This window comes from Juglans regia, chromosome 12 (assembly GCF_001411555.2).
Source record: "Juglans regia cultivar Chandler chromosome 12, Walnut 2.0, whole genome shotgun sequence".
Taxonomy (NCBI): Eukaryota; Viridiplantae; Streptophyta; class Magnoliopsida; order Fagales; family Juglandaceae; genus Juglans; species Juglans regia.
In genome coordinates, this window is record NC_049912.1 from 25053408 (window position 1) to 25075193 (window position 21786).

The 21786-nt window shown below is 37.6% G+C and overlaps 3 protein-coding genes and 1 non-coding gene across 7 annotated transcripts; all 4 read right to left on the bottom strand.

The window, feature by feature from the left end:
• Window positions 1–236: 236 nt before the first annotated feature.
• Window positions 237–4851, bottom strand: LOC109005042. 2 transcript variants are annotated; one of them, XM_018983811.2, is made up of 6 exons: window positions 4554–4851; window positions 3128–3322; window positions 2239–2355; window positions 1607–1756; window positions 940–998; window positions 237–621 (listed from the first exon to the last, which is right to left on the bottom strand). In XM_018983811.2, the coding sequence occupies exons 1-6, from the start codon at window positions 4779–4781 to the stop codon at window positions 486–488; spliced, it is 885 nt and encodes a 294-aa protein (XP_018839356.1). In that variant the 5' UTR covers window positions 4782–4851; the 3' UTR covers window positions 237–485. The 2 variants fall into 2 exon arrangements, with proteins under 2 accessions (XP_018839356.1, XP_018839357.1); XM_018983812.2 differs by having other exon boundaries at window positions 3128–3348; window positions 4554–4802.
• A 976-nt stretch (window positions 4852–5827) lies between these two features.
• LOC109005040 (outer envelope pore protein 37, chloroplastic-like) lies at window positions 5828–10894 on the bottom strand. 2 transcript variants are annotated; one of them, XM_018983809.2, is made up of 7 exons: window positions 10333–10879; window positions 9656–9745; window positions 9388–9558; window positions 9104–9198; window positions 8512–8632; window positions 7143–7286; window positions 5828–6392 (listed from the first exon to the last, which is right to left on the bottom strand). In XM_018983809.2, exons 1-6 carry the CDS (start codon window positions 10747–10749, stop codon window positions 7155–7157), a joined length of 1026 nt encoding a protein of 341 aa, XP_018839354.1. In that variant the 5' UTR covers window positions 10750–10879; the 3' UTR covers window positions 5828–6392; window positions 7143–7154. The 2 variants fall into 2 exon arrangements, with proteins under 2 accessions (XP_018839354.1, XP_018839352.1); XM_018983807.2 differs by lacking the exon at window positions 5828–6392 and having other exon boundaries at window positions 6838–7286; window positions 10333–10894.
• Window positions 10895–10962: 68 nt separating this feature from the next.
• TRNAI-AAU lies at window positions 10963–11036 on the bottom strand. The gene has a single exon. It is a non-coding gene; the product is annotated as a tRNA-Ile (tRNA).
• Window positions 11037–12209: 1173 nt separating this feature from the next.
• Window positions 12210–21491, bottom strand: LOC109005037 (la-related protein 6B). 2 transcript variants are annotated; one of them, XM_018983802.2, is made up of 10 exons: window positions 20866–21490; window positions 16623–16704; window positions 16321–16415; window positions 16152–16223; window positions 15818–15897; window positions 15614–15713; window positions 14782–14829; window positions 14638–14706; window positions 13496–13645; window positions 12210–12857 (listed from the first exon to the last, which is right to left on the bottom strand). In XM_018983802.2, the coding sequence occupies exons 1-10, from the start codon at window positions 21319–21321 to the stop codon at window positions 12600–12602; spliced, it is 1410 nt and encodes a 469-aa protein (XP_018839347.1). In that variant the 5' UTR covers window positions 21322–21490; the 3' UTR covers window positions 12210–12599. The 2 variants fall into 2 exon arrangements, with proteins under 2 accessions (XP_018839347.1, XP_035539442.1); XM_035683549.1 differs by having other exon boundaries at window positions 12337–12857; window positions 13490–13645; window positions 20866–21491.
• Between the last annotated feature and the right edge of the window lie 295 nt (window positions 21492–21786).

Consider the following 21786-nt stretch of genomic DNA (forward strand, 5'->3'; position numbering starts at 1 on the left):
CACATGGAAGGAATAAGGATAGAGACATGTGTGTTGTCCAGTACTTTAGTTGTAAAACTTTTGGTCATATTGTTCGGGATTGTCCCAAAAAGTTCTGTAACTACTGCAAGAAACAAGGTCATATCATCTCTGCATGTCCCATAATATTTATGTTTTCTTTTACTGCCATAATAATGTAATGTTATAGGCTTATTGGATCTGTATGCATGGCATTGGCAATTCGGACCACGCAAGAATCAGAACAAATAAAATATATTTGCATGTACGCAGCATGCATTATTAGCATTCATTTGGATTGGTACATCTGTAATAGTTTCTTTCCTATTAATGATAAAACGAGCAGGAAATAACCTCTTTCCATAGGAAGAAAAGCTGGGAGGTTTTGTCCCCTTACTGTTGCGATTTACAAAGAAAAACCCATAATAAAGAAGCCTACTTCTCTCGCACAAACAAAATGTAGAGACAAAATGAACATGAATTTGCTCTTAGTCCAAGTAGAAAAGAGTCACAATCTTCCGCATATTTTTGGCCTCTTGACATGTTTCCATAAGCAGCCTGCTATCATGGAATGCAAAGCAAATGACTTGTTGTACACGTGAAATGATATCCATATTGCACAGCCTGCAGTTTCACCATAAAAGCAGCTATAAATTCCTACTTATATATATATATAAAAGCTATAAATTCCTGTGAAACTCAAAGCTTGAGCAATGCTGCACAGAGCTTGCCCATTTACGTGAAACCCAGCTCTCAGGTTTTGCCCAACTGATATCTCACAACATGCAACTTTGCCAGGTTTCAGTACACGGGAAGAATGAAAATAGCACCAACCAATATAAGAGGCCGTCAATAAGTTCAGATTCATTCATTTCTTTCTTGATTATAATATTATTAATAGTGGGAGCCAAAAAAAAAAAAAAGTACAGAGCTATTACGAACCTGCTGGCTTCTATCAGAGGTAGATGATCATTGTGAGGCTTCTCTATCACATTCTTCACCTGCAAATATCACCAATTTTTTTTTTTTTTTTTATGGGTAAAACAAAATTTTATTGATACAAGAAAATAGGCATAGCCCATGTACGGCAAATGCCACAAAAAGTTATCACATCAGTGTCCATTTTTTCCTCTCAATTTTAACTAAACTATCTAAGAATTGTTTAGAAACATTCAAGTCAAGACCATAGTACCTGATTGACAAAAATTTCTGCAGTTGTTAACAAAATTCAAGTCAAACAGTCACTATATATTACAGTATTTATTGTCAGCATTAACAATCCCCCGAGTAGGGATGTTCATTGTTTAGTTTTTTGTGGTGTACTACATTTTTTAGGCTAGAATTGATAATGCAACAAATCTAGAATTTGATCATTTTTTCATAGGTATTGCTGGAAAAATATAAATTATCGAAGAAATTCACTTTCAGAAATTATGATAAATATTGATCAAGCACATCAGGTAAGAAACAATGCCAAGTAATTAAGAGACAATTTGTATTTTGTTTATCTGATGGTTTGTTTAAGAACCATGCAAAAGATAATGGTTAAATGATTTGTTTGCAATAGATGAAGGATGAACATGATGCATATATATAACCAAACCCTTACTTTTGACAATAATTCCTGGCTCTCAGGAGATTGCTTTTCCAAACTTTGAGGCAAAATCACCGTAAGCAGCTCTGGTTTCTCAGCTCTTAAAGCACCTCTGATGACGGCTGCATTAGTTCCAGATGCTCCAGAAGTATAAATGTGATTTTTCTGCAAGTTGTGCGGCAAATCAGAAATAGCAACAGTGATGCAGCAAATAAGTAACATACAGTATACAAACATCTGATGTGCTCGGTGGGTACCCGCAAAGCCACACATAGGATACACTGGGTTCAAACTACAGCATCTTAGGCCCCATTTGGAACTTGGACTGAACTGAGATCAACTTAGTTCAATCTAATTTTAAGTTGAGTCTAACATCCAAACACCCAACTCTCAAATCACTAGACTCATCTCAACTTAAAACCTCTTTACACGTAGGACCCACAACTTTTTTCAACTCAACACCTCTTTACATGCGGGACCCACAACCTTTTTCAACTTTCTATAAATACATCTAAAATCATCTTAACATCCAAACACATATAAACTCATCTTAGGTGGGCCTCACAAAACTCACTCTACCATCTCAACTCAATACTATTCATAAAGAACTCAACTCAACTCAACATAACATACAAACTAGGCCTTACAGTTATAACCATAGCATAGCTAAGAATCTCAATAAGTTCTTGATGCATGAACCCCATATTCCGTGTCCCAAAAAAGCCAATAAATCTTGGCCCTTGCTGTTGAATGGCCAATAACTCCTGCACAAATTGGGGAAAAATAAAGAATGATCAAAGAACTCAAATTTTGAGAACAAATTCAAGGTACTGCAAAATCAGCACAAAGGAGAAAACTACGTGTGGTTAGTAACTTAATAAATAATTGGGTAGGGGCAGGATGATTGGATAAGTGCTGGAATTTTTAGGATTCTCATTCTCACCACCTGTCACCTAGATGAGGTCAAACTCAAAGTTTCCATTTGATTATGCACATGAGAGAGAGAGAGAGAGTTGGTTTGGAGAATGAACCGCATAGGGTATGAGGTTGAGAAGCAGCCAGCAGGTAAGGAGCCCTAAACCAAACACACATGGACACAAGTAGTGCGTGCACCCTTTTTTTCTTCTCTCTCCAAAAAAAGTGTCCACAAAAGAGGCAATCTATATTCCTTGGGTCACATTCCTACCCCTGTACACATCTCATTTGCCATCTAAAGTGTCCCCTTCTTTATTGCACCCCCACAGGGGTAGGGGTGGGGGAAGCAGGATCAATTGTTCAAATGGTGCATAAACCTGCCAAAATACTTGTTTACCTAGGAAAATGTCAATGCCAGATTATGGGGAGATAAACTAGGCCAATTTGAAAGTTTTTATAAAGATTCATGCAAAAGCAAGCCTCCACTTGTAATCATTTCGAAATCATACCGTCAAAGTCATCTAATCATTTTGAATAACCCCCTACCCCAAAAAATTGACTGAAAACAAATAACAGAATTTGTTAACTGAAGAAACATTTTCAAACGCAATAATTACATGCCTGTAAATAGTCTACATCTGGAACAGGTTTAAACTCTGATAGCATAACTGCCCCCGATCCTTCTACAATAGATTGAGCTTGTGTTGGAACTTGATTGCCAGCCTCCTCATCTGAACCAAACAGGCGGATCACATTCTCCTCTTCACATTTCCAATAATCCATGTCCTGATCTCTTCTCATGTGTCCACAAAGCCACTATACCAGTACATAAAACAGAGTCCCTGATAGTAAATGATTAGTGAAAACCTACTGCCCATAAGAGTGATAATCATACAGGTTAAAGCCAACATGAGCTTTGATTCACGTTGATAGTGGAGAGATAGGCTTACAGTGCACTTTCCATCTATCAACCTGATCATTTCAAGACCAATAAAGTTTCAAGGGGAGCCTGATTCATCCCTGTAAGTTATTGTGCATTGTAATAAAGACATAATTACATCTCCAACTGTTTGGATAGAGTTCACATATTGAAAGAACACTTATAGGTATTCACATTCCAGATGTAAAGAATTCTCAACTGTGTCATAAATGCAGATACATTAAGGCCCATGACTTGGTAAGTTTCACCAGGACAGTAAATCTACCATCTTGGGTTGTCCTTGATTGAACAAGTTATGATCATGATAAAGATAATAATGATAATGATGATGATGATGATGATTTATTAATCTGCCGAAAAATAGTTTAGTGCACAATGCTTTTCTAGTCTCCCATCCCCACCCCCCAAAAAATTATCTTTTAATAACTCAGTCCATCATGCCTTGAGTAAACAAACCCACCACTCTCATCTTTGTGATTCTCTCTCCTACCTAAATATCGAAATTTTAATTTTCTTAACGAGGCATACTCTAAGACACTCAACAACATATCTAAAACTAAAAGTACAAATTTTTTTTTTTTTTAAGGGAAGAAGTCCAAGAACATGTGTATAGTAACTATCAATATGAGTATTATGCGATAGGAATTCCTCAATATGAACGTAAAATGCAAAAAAGATCACAACAACGGATATCCTAACGTCAAACCAAGAACGATTAAACAAGTCGCAATAAACAGCCAGTCGAACATGTAAAACCAATACCTGTTTCATTACCGTAACTCCATACATATTAAAGACAGAGCGCATAAATACTGTGAACCTTCAATCGCTCAGAAAAAAAAAAAAAAAAAAAAAAAACCTATTTTTTAATATCCTCATTATAAATTAGCAGATAAAAAGTTGATTTCAGATGGAAGAGAGAGAGAGAGAGAGAGAGAGAGAGAGAGAGAACAAAATGCAATGAATGAACAGAGTTACAGCCTAAGCAATCAAAACAAAAGCTAAGGATAATAAACTCGTCAAAGCTACAAAATTTACAAACTTATGCGTCCAAAATAACTGCGAAATCCCACTCTTAAATTGGCCTACAGAGAGAGAGAGAGATACCGGTGGTCTGGAAAGAGAATGTCCGTGTTTTCGAATACATCTGTGGTGAGAACGAAGAAACGACAAGCATGAAGGAGAAGAGGGAGACTGGAGACTGAAACTGGGGCTTGCAGAGTAAAGGGTTTTCAGGGATTTGCACAAAAAATCCGGTGAAGAAGAAGGGGAAGATAAAGAAGTGGCGGTCGTGGTTAGAGGCGACAACAGTCTCGAAGGTGAAGGTGTAGTCATTCTTTCAGGCTCTCTATTCCCAACTCAAAACTGTTTTGGTCAGCCTTTTCTTTTTCTTTTTCTTTTTCTCAAAGGAAAATTCAGTCACAGAGAGAGAGACAGAAAATCAGGATTTTTTTTTACTGCTCTTGGAACATTTGGATATAAGAGCATTAGTTTGGCCAAATTAGGTGGGGTTGGGATTGTGAGATGAAATGAGATAATTTTAAATAAAAATAAAATAAAATAATATTAAAATATTTTTTTAAAATATTATTATTATTTTGAGATTTAAAAAAGTTAAATTATTTATTATATTTTATGTAAGAATTTATAAAAATTGAGATGAAATGAGATGTATTGAGATGGTTTTAGTATCCAACAACACTAAATAACAAACTGTATAAATCTATCAATATGCTATTAAAATATTGATTTTGATATTTTCATTTATTTTAATTATAATTATAATTTAAATACTTATTCGTTATTAAAAAAATACACATTAATTTTCTAACGTTCATATTATTCCTAACTGATATAATTTTCTAATAGTTTTTTTTTTTAACAACGGTTATATTCTTTTAAATTATATATTTTTACAATAGTCATATTTTTTCAACAATCATATATTCAGAACGGATATATTTTTTCTATAGTATTTTTGCTCGGGAGGAACAACAGACAGCGGGAAAAGAATTGTTTATAGTAAAAATAATATTTAGCCAACTCAAGGAGCTGACCAGATTGGGCATAAATCTTAAGCTAAAATTACTGTTTATTTATTGAGTACATCACAATAGATTTTTGTACATCCTAATTAAATTTTGGTCAAAATTTGGCTAAGTTGATCCACTATTAGCGCTAAATATACAAGTCCAAGATAGGAAAGGTTTCGAAGGAATTTAAGAAAAAAATGAGTTTTGCTTTTCACATTTGCTTTTTTGTGTTCTTTATTGTGAAAATATTGCCCTTCAAAATTTCATCCCAAAAGAAAAGGAACAAATAGGAATCTCACAACATGATAAATGAACATCAAACTTACAATTTAATAATTTATAGCCGAAACCCAAAACTATATTTAACAGAGTTGATGCTTCCATACAATAAAGTTAATAAACTAATGAAGTTTCTGCTTAAAAAATTGTAAAAAAGTTATAATATCGTTGCCAATTATTTCATCATCGTTCAATGTAAAAGCAGCCTTTTGTTAAATGTAAAGCGTATGCCAGAGAGCAGTTCTCCAACTTCTCCTTTTACCATTCATTTGCTGTTCATAATATGCCCTTTACGATTTTTTGCAGCAATGATGTCAAGTGTTCGTTTGCTATTGCCTTTTTGCTCCTTTGGGTAAACGAGTCCGACAAAGTGCTGTTTCAAGATTTCTAGAGAGAGAATTCCATGTCCATATCAAAAGTAAAAAGTATTTGAAGATGTTCAAACCATGAAGATTCTTATTGTTGCACAGTTCTTTCTTTTTAAACATCATCAGGAACCCAATTCTTGTAAGAGCTTAAAGAGATGAGATACCAGCTCGGGCATTTCGTATCCATTTGCTTTGCTGTAATGTCCAAGGTATTAGCTCCGATACTTGTTCGTTACAGTTGGCTGACATTTCTCTCTCATGTGTACCTGTAGAAATTCAGATTTCTCTACCTGAATTGGTGATCCACAGATAAAGATATAACATTAAACCAAACTATATTGGTTTGGTTGCACAAAACCAAACTATCTCATCTCATCTCATGTAATTATTATGACTTTTTCAAACTCTCACACAAAATATAATAAACAATTCAATTTTTTCAAATTTTAAAACAAAAATTATATTAAGAAAATTATATTATAATAATATTTTTTTCAACTTTTAACAAAACATCTCATCCCATCTTGTTTAAACTGCGTAACCAAACAAGATCGTTCGAGCCGGAATCATATTGTCTTGAACCTTTAAACGGTTAGTACTGTTATTGTTGCGTCCACATGTTCTTGATCACTATTCAAATGATAGAGAATTGGAAGGACACCATCATATTATAACATATGCTGCAAATAGATATTTTGGAGAGAGATAGAATTGATCGAATAGAATATATTGTGTAGCCAAAATTGGGAATGAAGATGATTTCAGCAGGAGAAAGTCTCCTGTAGTTGAAATTCAATGATCTTCCAGTCTCATGATGGATGCTAAAAATATAATTTTGGAAGAGAGAACCGATTGGTGTTCATTATATAGCAATAAGCACCATCACAACAGGACTAAAATCTCCCAAAACTGCAGCACCATATAGAACCAGCATCTTCTGTATAAGAAAGGAAACAAAAACTCCTCTACCAAATAGATCCAACATCTAATGTATAAGAAAGGAAAAGAGGCCATACAGAAATAGACAGTCATATGTCCCATCTCTTTTTGACCCGGAACATTAATGCCGAAGACTTTATGTCATCTTGTGGCACTTGGAGCATGAATTGAACTTTCATCTTCATTGGAGCTGTCTTTGCCTTATCACCTTCATCTCCAACCTGAAACATGATCATTGTGAGGCCAGAGAAAAACTGAGCTAAAAGTTCCAGAAAAAAAAAAAATCTTGAACAAAATAATTGATGAGCCCTTTAATTTTCAGTTACTTATATGCGTTCCCAGAACATTTGGAGAACAGCTTAGAGAAGGGAATGCCAAAAAAATGTTCAAAGCTGTAATTACTAAGCTAGTGCCTTAAAAAAGAAGTATCTAAATAAAACAATCTCCACCAACCATCAAGCCTTCTTTTCTTTTCTTTGGGTGCTCATAAAAATAAGCCAGTGATCAAGAGATATCATAAAATTATCTATCGAAGAGTCCACACTCCTAACACCTTTATCTTGAGGGACCGGTGAAATCCACAATTTTGGAAGGAATGAGAAAGGAGGGATCCTCTCACTTCTCTATCCCGGATATTGTGCATTCCTTATGTTTAACATACTGTACAAGTGACCACAGAGGTCATATCCCATCTAAAATGATTCAAGACTAGGCCATCTACTTCAGATAAGAACAATTAAGATATGCTATTAACATTAATAATGTAATGATTAACTGGCTATCACACACACACACACATCAATCAATCAAGAAAGGCAAGTACTTCTTAAATTATACGCAATACCACCTAGCATCTTCAACCGTCAACAAAGAGTTCCAAATGCAAAGTATATCAACTATCCATACAATCTGAACTAATTAGTACTTAAAAAAACTATTAACGCTACCATAATCATGGTTTTTTTTTTCTTTTGCTGTGGGAGTGGGGGGAGAATGGAAAAAAATATTAGAAAAGCAAGGTAGAACTCAGTAAAAGCCATGTGAACTACCAGCAATGCACAGCCTTCTCACAGTATTACACATCTTAGTAGCAACACTATGGACATTGATTATCAGACAACATAATAAGGGACATTGATTATTAGACAACATAATAAGTAAGATTGCTCTTCTGAAGGATGTGAAGACCTGATATCTGCATTCTCATCATAGTTATTTTAAACATAACTCGTCAAGAAGTTATTCTAAACATGATTAAGACATTGGAGCAGTAGCACAGACTATTTGTGACCATCAAATAATTGAGGGATGCTCAAAACCAGCATGACTATGGTGAGAATATAATCAGCTGTGAGTTCTTTATCCCACCCAACAAAATTAGAGAAAAACAAAAAGGAGATCTTCAAATACCATAAGCAATGAAGTCTAGCAAATAATAGCACTTACCCAAAGAGAAGCCCAACCAAGGCGCACCTCTGAATCATAACCAGCTTTAAACTTTAAGTCCTTGCCATATGTGCGCTTGTACACCGCACTCCAGAAGTTGGAATCAAAATTGTACAAGTAGCTGGCCATTAAATTATCAGAGTGGATCAAAATTTGTATAACCAAGATGGAAATCGATAGATGGAGTAGAACCGCTAAAACTTGATGCTCAATTAACAATGTGCAATAAAGAATTTGAGAACATTCATGAAAAAATTTGTATTCCTAACTTTTGGTGCAACTTTAACATGAATTTCATGGTCAAAAGCCTAAGAACCACCAAAACAAATGAATTGTTAAGAATTAGATTATTTGAATGATTTCATTTTATAAGTAAATATAAATCAAGCCCATAAGAATTCATAACGTCACCCTCCACCCCGTACTTAGGGGGAAAATATGCCATTAAATTTATGACCATTGGCACTGAATTCTATGCCAGATATGTAGATACTAAATAGGATAAATTATACTGATATCCTTCGTAGTTTGGGAAAGTCTAATGACTTTTTTTTAAAGGTATGTGGAGAGACAGACAGACAGAGAGTCAAACCTCAATTTGTCTGAAAGTCCAAACCGACGCTTGAACGCAAACGACAATGCATTTGAAGGCAATGAAATGCTCGGGATGAATGACATTTCATCATCCTGCAATAAGTTCAAAAGTTTATTACCATAGTCTGAAAAAATGAAACAATTAAATGACGGAAAAATAAACAAAGAGTTAAATTCAAACAACTGCAGCGTCAAAATGGACCAGCACAATATCACACTCCCAATCATTGGGCACTTGTATCGAATGGAATCAGGAAATAAGAAGTCAAATTCAATGCATACCTTGTAGGCGTATCTTAATTTCAAATCTTCATCCTTAAATTGAGCAGTGTAGACTCCATTCAGACTTTGGCCTTTGAGAATCCCATTTATAGACAATGTTGGCTTTAATTCCTCTTCTGCTCTTTCCTCTACCGATACTTCGCCGAGGGGGAATTTAAGGGTTGCTCTTGGCTACAGAATGAGGAAGGAAATCAACACCCCTAAAGCCAAAACTTCAAAACTTGGCTCAAATGAGAAGAGGCCACAAATTTTGCCAAGGAATACACACCATACCAACAGATGGAACCATAGATGACAATTCTAATGTATAACCAGGATCGACAAGGTTTGCAACCATCGAAAGCTCTCCTTGTTGTGCCTAAAAGTGAATGACATGGTCAAGAGATAGTATAAAAACCATAGATAGTTTAGATAAGTTTAGATAAATTACGGGTATCCTACCAAATGAAACAAATTCAGCCATTACATGGAACAGCAATAAATATATCACCTACGTTTCCAATATGGGAAAAATCAAGGTTAAAACTTTAAAGCCCAAGGACAACACATTGGTTTTACATACGAAGAAGCTCTTGAAATGAACAATAAAGATAATCAAATCATAGCCACATCGGCGATCCCTGATCCCTTGCACGTTAGAACCGTGGGCAAGAAATAAAGATCTCCAATTTTACAATAAAAATAAACCACCATCTTCACTCCAATTTCCAATTCCGTGAGGAATTGCATCTTAAACACTTGAAACAATAAATCCCATAACTCAAAACCACACATTAAATAATTTGCCACCACATGAAAGAATGAACAGGCTCAAATAAAACCCAACCAGGAATCAATCTTGAAGACTTCCATATCAAGCGCGCAGAAAGAAACAAACCCATCTCCCCAAATCAATTAATATACCGAAAAGCCATAATTGTAGACAGAAAAGATAGTGTTTTGGACCTTGACATCGTGGACAGCTCTAAGCTGCAACCTGGGGCCGACCTCGATGGAGGCCTTGAGAAGGGCATTCTGGTCCTCCACATCGTAGTGGATGGAGAGGTGCTTGGAGATGAAGCTGACTTGGGGTTCGATGATATCCCCATTGGTGTGGTTCTGGAAGGAGAACTTGAGCTTGGCAACCTTGTCGAGGAACTTGCAGGAGATTTTGTGAAAGAAAACAGAGCTGTCACTGTCGAACTCGGAGGTTACTCTTATGGGCGGCCTCCGAGGGAAGGTGAACGCGGGTTCGGTGGGTAATGGTGGTGCTGGAACTGGAACTGGTGGGACCAGGTGGTTGGGGCTCGGAGGGGGAGGGGCTGGGGCTGAGTCCGCCATTCCTTCGTTTGTAATTTGAAATTCTGGACTGAATCCAATCATTAGAATTTGAAAGAATCGGTGGGGAAGAGAGAGAGAATATGTAAATTTAGTGGGGTTCTGATTTTGGAGGCGGAAAGGAAAGTAGAAAGTAGATAGAGAGTGGCTGATTGTTTCGATTGTGATTCATTACCAAATATTCAGCCGTATCTTCAAATTTCAAGGGGTCAACAGGATACAAATTAAAAAGTGAAAAATAAATGTATTAATTTATTCTGGCCCATGCAGGTCTCGAACCTGCGACCTTCGCGTTATTAGCACGACGCTCTAACCAACTGAGCTAATAGGCCACTTATTAATTGAAGTAGATAATAAATATTTAACTTTAGATATTCCTTAATTTCCCCTAGACTTCCAAGGATTACAGTTCTATGTTTGTAGCTAAAAAAAAAAGACAAGACTGAACTTTGTTTGTATCAACGTTATCAATCACTCACCATTGGGGTGGCTTCTACTTCTGGACCACCTTATCCCCACGTCACCTGTTTGAGGGCATCCCCGTCCCATTCCTCATATCACTATTATTTCTAAATTATAGAAAAAAATTTAGGAAAAAGCTCAAAAACCCCCTCCCATCCCATTCCCTATTTTAAGATTTTGATTTAGGGAATGAACAGTGGTTCCCTAAATATAGGGAACTACTTTCATTCCCTAAATCATTTTTTATTAATATTTTATTTGAATAAATAAAATAAATTCTTTTTTCAATCAACTACATTTTCTCTTATACTCATATTTATTATACTTTTAAATAATATTTTTAAAAATAATTTAAATAATTACTAAAATATAAAAATAATAATTTTAAAAATATTATTAAACTCTTAAAAAAATAATTTAAATTTTTGTTTAAAATATTCACTATAATAATAGTTCAAAACATAAAAAAAAATATTAAGTAGTTAAGTTGAAAATGGAAGTGAGAGAAAAAAGTAATAAAGAAATAATAGAAGAATATTATTTTAATAGAATATAGAAAGGATAGGAAATGGGATGTAGAAGGTTTTTTAAAAATGAGTAAAATTTAGAATAAAATTATAGGGAGTGTCATTTTTAGCTAAAATTTAAGAAAAAATTTAAGGAATCGGATGTGAATGCTCTAAGAAAAGAGCCAATTTTGCTTAAAATGCATAGTAGAATTAAGAACGACAGAGAGAGGTGTAGACGGTTGTGAACCAAGCAAAGGAGACGGGGGAACAACTTGTCGTATTCATTGGCCTGTTTCTTATGTCTTTGGGGCTTTTTTTTTTTTACTCCAAAATATCGTGCCAAGTCATCGATACCCACCAAGATAATTAAATTGAGATGTGATTGTGTTATGATGCCCAACCAAACTAAAATCATGTTCTTATTAGTCTGAGTTCAGTTGATTTACACCATTTGGGATCTCTTGAGAAAACTGGTTTTCAGAATCCAGGTGGTGAGGAAAGAGAGAGATGTCAGAGACATAAAAGGCATAGAAATGTAATGAACATTTATATATTGCAATGTCATTTCTTCACTCACATTTAACTATAGGTATTGGTAACTCCCCACTAATGTTTTTTTTCCCTTTTTCTAAGTTTAAAAAAAAAAAAAAAAACAAGAAAGGAGAAGAAAAACACCATTTTGTCTCTTCTTCACTCAGATTTACCATTTGGTCTCTTCATCAATCATCATCTTTACTGGATTACACAAATAAAAAGGAAGTATTCAACTTATACTGCTAACTCGACCCTCTACAATGGATTGATGGCCCCTGTAAAACCCTGCCATCAACACCACACGAGAAGACGTTCCGTTCCCTCTCCCAGCATACACTTGCAGGCACAGATACAAGAAAACCCTGTTATAATATGTAGAATGCCACGTAATCAAGCGATATTCACAGTGACTGGCTTTCCCCGACCCATAGCAAATCCTCTCGTGCCGTCTGGCATTCGAGGTCCAGGAGGCTGCTTGGCTACAGTTGATGGCTCAATATTGACTATATTATTTGACGGGGGAGTTCCCACATGATTTCCACGATTATTGACATTGTGGTGATATTGACCCCGCCCTCGTCCCTTTCCCCTGCCCCGGCTACGACCTCTCCTCTGCCCACCATCCTTCTCATTGACATGCTCATCCCCCTGGCACCAAAGAATTTAAAAAAAAAAAAAAAAAAAACCGTTATCGTGAAAACAATTGTACTTTTTGCTGGGCAACAAATAGACAGCAAAAGAGAAAGGAACCTCAGGAGTCGGGAAGCAGCTCATGAATATAAAAGTATCCCCATATGTTCCAATACATTTTAAACAAGTCACTTTACTATTCGAAATACTCTTTACAATGCATCTCAGCGGCCTCGGAAAGAAGGTGAGAGAGAAGTTGGATGATGCATATGAAGTCGGTGTATGTATGTTAATGATCCAAATATAGCATGCTATGTCATGAACAACAGTCACCCAGAATAGGGAAAAAACAGACCACGTCCCTCCCATTTTGTTATAGGTACAACGTGAGACTAGTCTACCAAATTACAATCTAAAGCACTTGGTACTAAAAAAAAACACATCATTTTTTTATGGTGAATGAAATTCAGCAAGAGAGAAGAAAACTTAGTGATGAATGCGCTAAATAAATAGAAAAAAAATGCAATAAATAAAAGACACCCTGCTCCATTCAAAAATATATTCCAAAAATGCTTGAAACCAGACATCTCTGTTAAAAAAATTCTCATAGATAAATAATTACTAAAAACTATTTCAGCCAATACCCTTACACTTACTGTATGTTCGTGCGGATGGGCATCAGATTGTTGGTAAGATGGCTCCAATTGTCTCTCATTTTGTTGCTGATCAGTCGTGGAAGTATCATCTTCCTCAAAGTTCACTTCCCCATCATGCCCCTTTTTTCCTCGCGCTGAAGAAGGTTTTGACTGGAAATATAAAGTTTGAAAAAGAGCATCAATGGATTAATCCAGTAATCAGATAAAGTAATTCATATTTTGAATGCACTAAATTATATCTTTTCTATAAGGAATAAAATTTCATTAAAAGGAGCAAAAGTGCAAGTGTGATACCCCAGATGATAAGTGATAAGGATAGGTGGTGTATCTGATCTCACATTGTTTGGGAATGAGAAGTTCTTGCTCTTTATAATAATTTCAATGGGGTCTCAATTGTACCATTGACTAGTCTTTTTGGAGTATAGGCTATGGAGTTTGGGCCTTCCATTGGGGCGTTACAAATGGTATCACAGCCAACCAGAAATGTGGGACTTGAGTCGTGCCACGTACGATGGATTGACCTGACGAGGACATCAAGAATTTATGGGAGGAAGATTTTGATACCTAATATGATAAGTGATAAGGGTAGGTGGTGTATGAGACCCAACATTGTTTGGGAATGAGAAGTTTTTGCTCTTTATAATGTTTCAAAAGGGCTCCAATTGTATCATTGACCTTTTAGAGTATAGGACATGTGATTTGAGCCTTCCATTGGGGATGTTACAGCAAGACTTCATTATACTTCATAAATTTATTCCAGAATATATTTAGGTTGAGATGGAAATCATTTCTGGTCAATGAACCGGCCTGCTATTTTTAGTTGTTAATTATTATTTTTGTTCTACGGGCTATGCATAAATTGCTAGATACACTGAAATATGAAATAAGAAACAAAAGCCAATAGGATAGAATAAATCGTAAATAGAGTTACGGTTCAAATTCAATAGACCAAATGGATGAAATTGGTCTATAATGATAGCCAAACGAAAGACTTTCTCAAGACGTTTATTCATCTGCTTGAGATTTTGAAAATGGGTTGGTTGAACTTCAAAATTCAATCATTGAAATTGAATAAGCAAACCATTTAATTGGATCCGCAAACAGAGACTGAATAAGAAAATAATTCAACATCTGGCATATACCGTGCGTCTAAGCATTAAGCGGACCCTCAGGCCACTCCTCCAGTTTCCCTCATCATTCAGCTCTGCAACCTGCAAAAATAGAGTTTATATAGCTACAATGAGCCAAAAGGAGAAATTACAGTATCAGAAAATAAAAGTACTCACTGCTTTCTCAGCCAGCTCAACAGATTCATATTCCACGAATGCATGCCACTGCATAAGAAACAAAGAGTTTGGATATTAGCCTTTTACATCCAAATGATATTGATTTAAAAATAAAAATAAAAATAAAAAGAAGAGTTGGATTCATTCAGCAATGTCAATCATGTACGACAAGAGCAGACATATACACGGGGGCATCACAAAAAATACTGTAGTGCTACAGTAACTAATAACTAATGAATGGTGCATGGAGAAGCTTTTTTAAAGCCCAGTGAACCAATAGATGATTGCATCATCTGCCCAGATTTGCCCCTCATCATTTGTAAGAGCATCTTTAATGAAGGAAAGTCCATAAGTTTTGCCCCTCATTATTAAAATATACTTCAAACCAGCTAATTCAAAAACAAAAACCAACTCCAGAGGGGAGCCATACATAAGCCACAACACAACCAGTCACCCCTCACCAGGCATGTGTGCACCTCCTGATACCAGCACAGAACACAGAAAAAAAGTTTCCATGGGATGGAACACAAATAGTCACGTTACCATAACCGATGTAACATACACTTAAAGTCACCCTGTCTTTAAAGGAACATAGAGGACATACATTATTGTAGCTCCATTTACTTTCAGTCCACCATGTTGCATGTTAATGATAACAAGAGAACTGTGATATAACCCTCATAATATTTTATTTATTAAAAATGGCATTCAAAAACCAATATCATTTATAACAAAAATGACACCACCTAACAGTTAATGAAGAAATGTTAGAAGCTTAACAGAAGAACCGCCAAAACTAATTTGCTTCAAGGCAGTATGCTTGCTCGCTTACCTTGTTAGTGAAAAGCATACTATCAGATTTTCCTGATCTGGATGCTGAAGTAGCTCCGCCATTGGAGTTTTGTGGTTGACAGGTACGAATTGTCTTCACACTGCCAAAGGAATAATCAACATGCTATAGACAATTTTTTTTTGATAAGTTCTCGACAAACAAGGTACTGAGTTTAAAAATAATTCAGGTAGATGGTCTTGGTACCTTCCCACGGTTGAGAAAACCTTCATTAGGTTTTGATGGCAATGATCCTCGGGCAAGTTTTCGGCAACAACTATGCGAGACTGAGGATCAAAAAAAACAATAACAAAGCTCATTTTTTGGGAATTTAAGAACTATCATTTTGATCAACAATGATCAAGCATGAAACTTGCAAGCAATCGGCAAGATAAAGTGAAAATTATGCAACAAATACATATTCAAAAAACAATCGACTGAAAAAGTAAAAGAAGAGAATAATTTTATTGAACAAGGAGGACGACCATCTCTGACGGCAAAAGGTAAGACAAGAATAAACAACACAGTGAATAAAACATACTTGCAACTCCTCCATATCTGACTCAGTCAAGGGATGCTGACGTCTAACTTTCTTTCCATCATCACTAATTACCTTCGGAGCATCAAGAAAAGATTAAAAACAGAAATAAATCGATATATAGCGTAAACAAAGTTTAGTTTATGAGATGTGAGTGCATGAAGGAACTCACAAGTTTTGAAGAGTTCCGCAAAACAGTTGCCAGCTGGGAATGATTACTAGTGAGAGCCTTGATCTTCTTGAAAGATGCAACAACAGATATAGGCACTACATAAAGACAAGATGAAAAAACAAGGAATTTAAAATGGTTGATTAACTTCCAAAACAACACACTAAGCAAACTCAAATAATTTATCACCCTGTAACAGCAGCTTCACCAGAAATAGAAGAAAAGTGTGTATGGGTTTGAGCGTATTGGTAGAAATAAAGCTTATGGTAGAAAGCAGATCGAGTATAAAGTAACAAGAATAGTACCAAATCCTTCAGGCTCTTTGTTGATGAATCTCATCAAATGATCAGTTGTAGCCAGGTTTAAATCACTGAAATAATACTCCACCTGCAGATTGAGATGTCATACAGAGATCAAAAGGAAAGATCTGAGTCAAAACAATGTTTAGATTGTAGAAGTTAATAACATGAAACTTGTAATTTGAAAGAACATATAGACATGTCTATGGAAATAAACAAACATAACCAAGAACAAATGGCCATTACTGAGAGAACAGAAATACTGTCTCAGTAAGGAATCTTATAGAATCAAGCCAATTTAATTGTCCAAACTATGATTTCAACTAAAATTATCTATAAAAAATAATCATCTTATTCAATGCCTCTTATAGAAAAACCCCAACCGGGTTATCTGCTGTATCACAAACACAAGGCCCTCGACATTCACTTACTAAAGGCACCGACAAAAGTCCAAGAATACCATTTATTACATCTGTCTTCTCTCCAAACAGACTTTGCAAAAAATGGAAAATTATGAAGAAAAAATACGTGGTCTCCATATAAAACAATATGGCATCTTCAGACAACCTTAAATTAAAGGAGCATCACCATTATCATTAAAATTGATTTTTTTTTTTTTATTATGTCAGGGAACCTCTCCAAGCCAGAGCCTTTCGGACCCACCCCTGTAGAGTAAACCTCAGCCCCGTGCACCGCACCCTCGGAAGTTTCCTTACACGGAATTGGTTAAATCACTGGCTTTTCACCAGAGGGTGTGGCCCCAAAGGATTGGTTTCACCCATGAGGTGTTGAACCTTGGACCTTGAAGGGAGTGTTACACCATGACCTAGGCCTTCACCACTTGGGCCAACCCCTTGGGGTTAAGATTGAAATGTTCCCTATTAACAATTACTAAAAAACACCTGCAATCGTGCAACCTAGTGATCAAGGGCGGGCTTAGGATGAGCTACAAAAAAATCATAGATTCAATTCTGCACTAGAAGGCCCCTAGATTACTTGATATGTCGGATCCAAAGAGCACTAATTGTAGCCTTGACTAATTATTTAGTATAAACTCATATATGGCTTGAGATTTTCTTGGGTCTTTACAAATGGAGCTTCATGGAATAATTATTGAAGCCCAACTCCACCTAATAAGGAACCAATGTGAGACTTGACATTCAATCCTAAGGAAGTAAAAACCCTAAGGACGCCGGCACCACCTTTGCCGGCGAGTGACCTCTCACCGTCGCCACAGACAAAGCCGACGGGCCCGGGCGACTTACCTGAGGGCCGTCCGGCGTTGGCCCAGAGGAGAGAGAAAACACTACGAAGCGCAAAAGAACCAGATCTGCCGCCACCCACCCTGTGCCGGCGAGACCCTCTGCGCCGTCGGCACAGATAAAGCCGACGGACCTCGGCGACTACGCTGAGGGCCATCCGGCGTCGGTTCATCCTCCGGCGTCTTTGATATCGCTGTTTTTGCATCTCAGAGCATTCCGGCGACCTCCCGAACTCTGTTGGGCGTGCCGTCGACCCTGAAGGCTCCGGCGAGTGCTCCGGCGTCTTCTGTGAGCACGTTTTGCAGCATCTCTGCAGTGCTTGCAGTTCCCAAAGGTTTTAGATTCATCTCTGAGATGATGAATGGTTGTTGAGGAAGGGGAGTGGGTCAATATGGGTTCTTCTATGGAGCTGGTCATAGAATCTAAATCCTTTACTTTGGTAAAGGAGGGGAGCATGTTGGCCATTACTAAAAGGAGTCGAAGGGTGATATCTAAGTTGGTTCTGGGTTCGACAACAGTGCAGTGGCTGACTAAGGCCATAGAAGCGTGTACTAAGGATAAGAAACACGATTTTTTCTCCACTGTTCGGGAAGGTCGACGTAGTTTCACAGCGCATCGGTGCTCGAATGCTCGAGGACGTTATATGGCGGTGGAGGAGTATGGTGGTGGGGGGAGGAGGAATTTTATTTTCATTCCTGAAGAGGGGGGCAGTGGTTGGAGAAGGATGGGGGAAGTGCTGCGACATTTTTCCTTCGGTAAGAGAGGGAGTGACGGCTTGGAAGGACAAGGTGGTGTGGTAGGGAGGGAGAACTTGGAGAAAGACCCAAGTACATCCCCGGTGGCGAGGCAATCCTATGCGGCAGCTCTAAAGACTGGACATGCTTCGGGGGATCAGAGAGTGGAGGGTCTGCCAATCACACCTCAAGACCAGCTTCTCGAAATGCACAAGTCTCTAAAGGAGATGGAAACCCAACTTGTTGAGTTGAAGACAGCAATAACTTTCATGTCTACGAAAATAGATCGGCTTTCAGCTGGAGGCAACAGGGTAGTAAGAAACATGATAGGCCCAAATCCTTTAAGCTTAGAAAAAAGAAAACGGAAGATCGGATTCGGCCCTGTCCCTATAACCAGAGCCAGGAGAGTATGGCGGGTCAAAAGGAAATCTGGGTTATTTGAGGTGGGGTCTACATCGGGTATTGGCATAGAGACATCAATAATGGAATGTCATTCACCTCGTGTTACACAGGATAGATCGATAGTCGGTATTATACCCTTGGTCCCGGAAGAAACTATGACTCCCTCGGAGTTGAAGGAAAAAGGTGTACTGCCGAGGCCTGAAGGAGAACCAATGGGTTTGGAATTGGTGCCATGTGTAGAGGATTGTCTAAAGTCGGGAGTGCAGGTTGATGGGGACATTGTGGCTCCCCTGGTCTCACTTCCTACAATAGCAGATTGGATCCTGCCTAAAGTTAACGAGATTCAGCAGTTCGTGGGAATTTCACATGGAGGATGTGAAGACAAATTTAACGAACTAATTACTACGATCGAGGCAAGCCGCACACTTGAAACCAAATCAAGCTTCAAGAAAAGCAGAGAGTTACAGCGTCTCTTTTCGACAATCAACTACGATGCTAAGGGTGGTAGTTCAACTAGAGGGAAGTCTAAAGGGAGGGTATTGTGAAGACAGGTATCAAGGTGTTGGGGTTGGTGTTCGGGTAGAGTTTTAGTTCTACGGGAAACAAGGTTTGGGGTCGGGTCTGATGTACTTTGGGTTAGTTTTTTATGGGCTTGTTGGGTCATTAGGGGCTTGTTGGGTCATTTTGGGTAAGGTGTTTTCTTGTTTACACTCAGTGTAACTAGTTTCTCCTTTTGATATATACAATATTTTTACTTACAAAAAAAAAAAAGACATTCAATCCACCTTTATCATTCTCCCACCCAATGTGGGATTTAGCAGGGCATCAAATGCAACTTAGGTGTGGGAATAACACAACCTTACACTTAAGTAAAGTTAGTTTAAAATTTATTTGGCTTCCCCACATTGACACAAGGTGGGTATGCAGTACAATTGGAATCCCTTATGTTGTTTTTAAATGATGACTGCGTTTATAAGAACAATTATCTTGGACTTCTTTCACAGGTTTCTTTACATCTGTAACAAGGGAAATGCAATTTTGCGATCGTTGCAACTACAAAGTTTGCATCAGTGTTGGTTCTGTGGCCTTCCCCATTGCTGATGTCATTGTATCTGTTATTTTGCATTGGTTCGAACTCTCGGATGGCTCTTGATACTAAGGTATAACTTGGTTGAATCATGTGGCCATTGCTTGAAAGGCATTCTTCAAATGAATCAAATCCTAAATTTTAGAATTAGCCTCTCTCAAAACTTTGGAAAAACTAGCCGGCTTTCCTTCCAAGCATGAAACTCTCTGTTCATTCATGGCAGGATCTAGGGCTCCAATACCAAATGTTACATGTCTTCTTTACAAGGGACAGATTTAAAAAATGACATTGCGGTAGGATAATTAGGGGCATCTGAGGCCACCTTCAATAGAATAATTCGAGGAATCTTGAGTCTCCTAAACAAACATAAGTTTGTACGATAATTCTAAATTTGATTAAAATGAATAGATACATGAGTATCGATAGGCTAGAGTAGATGCATTTAGAACATAAATAATTAATTCATCCATGAATTCCTTTCTTCTGCCTAACCATGAACTTCATTATTCATAAATTACTTACTCTGTTCACGAACTTTATAAATGACATTCATGCGTAATTCTAAGTTCATTTCCTATGAAAATATGTTTGAAGTACCTAAAGTCGTGTATTCCATCTAACCCTGACAGACGGTCAATGTTTACCGGCGTTGACTAGCTAAATAAGCACATTTTAACTCTTCATATACGCTACAGTCACTACATCCCCAAAACAGAAATCTTTATATACGCTACAGTCACTAAAATCCCAAAGCTTGAATTCACCTGATTCAAAATCTTCTGAGTAGATTCCTCAGATAGCTTGTTTTTTGAGGAAGAAGTGGGACCTTGATCGGACTCAATCTGAGCTTGGTGGTGTTGGACCGTCACTTCACGCTCTCCACTAAAACCGCCGCCGCCATAGTACTGATGATGCGGATGGGGATGGGCATGGTACTGAACCGGAAGGCGGTGAGGGGAATGGTGGTGATGGACAGGGATCACGTGACCAGGCGACACAGGCACGTGACCGTGAATCGGGACATGAAACGGCGGGGGAGGAGGTGGAGGAGGGACGAGGATTCGTGGGGGCTGAGCGGGAGGCCGGGCGGTGGGGACGAACTCGGGGGCCTGGGCGTTGAGCCGGCTGAACGAAACGTTTCGAGACAGTGATGGATCGGAGTGAGACGGAGCCGATTCCGAAGAATCTAGGGCTTCTGAGGCCGCCGATTCTGGGGCCATTTTTCGTGTTCTTCTTCTCGCTGCTAGCTAGGGTTTTTGTTTTTGTTATTGTTATTATTATTATTTTTAATTTATCTGGGGGTAGGGTGGGGGGAACTGTGGAGAACGGAGAGCCCCCGTAGAGGGCGAGGAGTTGGGAGGAGACAGTGGAGAAGTTTTCTCAGGCGTCGGTGGAGTCTCGATGCTCGACAATTTATAGAGGATTCAGATTGACTTCCAATGGGGCCGACTCTGGGGCCCAATTACTCTCTGTATCATCACGTACGCGCCTACTTATTGAGTTCTGCTTCCGTCTCATTCGCTCTCTGTCGGGTGATCCAACTCCACTCAAACTTCGTTTTTATCTCTGCTCTTCTCCTTGTTTCTTTTTTCTTTTATTATTTTTTTTATATTTGTTTTTCCGAAATTTATGTAAGATAAAATATTTTCTGATTTAATCACTAGACATATGCAGATCTCATAATA

Coding starts and splice junctions, on each gene's coding strand:
- LOC109005042 (XM_018983811.2), bottom strand. CDS start 4,781: ATGACTACACCTTCACCTTCGAGACTGTTGTCGCCTCTAACCACGACC. Junction 999..1,606: donor GCCAGGAATTATTGTCAAAA/GTAAGGGTTTGG, acceptor TGATATTTGCAG/GTGAAGAATGTGATAGAGAA. Junction 622..939: donor CCTCTGATAGAAGCCAGCAG/GTTCGTAATAGC, acceptor GTGAAACTGCAG/GCTGTGCAATATGGATATCA.
- LOC109005040 (XM_018983809.2), bottom strand. CDS start 10,749: ATGATTGGATTCAGTCCAGAATTTCAAATTACAAACGAAGGAATGGCG. Junction 9,199..9,387: donor AATTAAGATACGCCTACAAG/GTATGCATTGAA, acceptor AACTTATTGCAG/GATGATGAAATGTCATTCAT. Junction 7,287..8,511: donor TTGGTTGGGCTTCTCTTTGG/GTAAGTGCTATT, acceptor ATCATGTTTCAG/GTTGGAGATGAAGGTGATAA.
- LOC109005037 (XM_035683549.1), bottom strand. CDS start 21,321: ATGGCCCCAGAATCGGCGGCCTCAGAAGCCCTAGATTCTTCGGAATCG. Junction 16,705..20,865: donor CTCAGAAGATTTTGAATCAG/GTGAATTCAAGC, acceptor CTCAATCTGCAG/GTGGAGTATTATTTCAGTGA. Junction 16,416..16,622: donor CAAAGAGCCTGAAGGATTTG/GTACTATTCTTG, acceptor GTCTTTATGTAG/TGCCTATATCTGTTGTTGCA.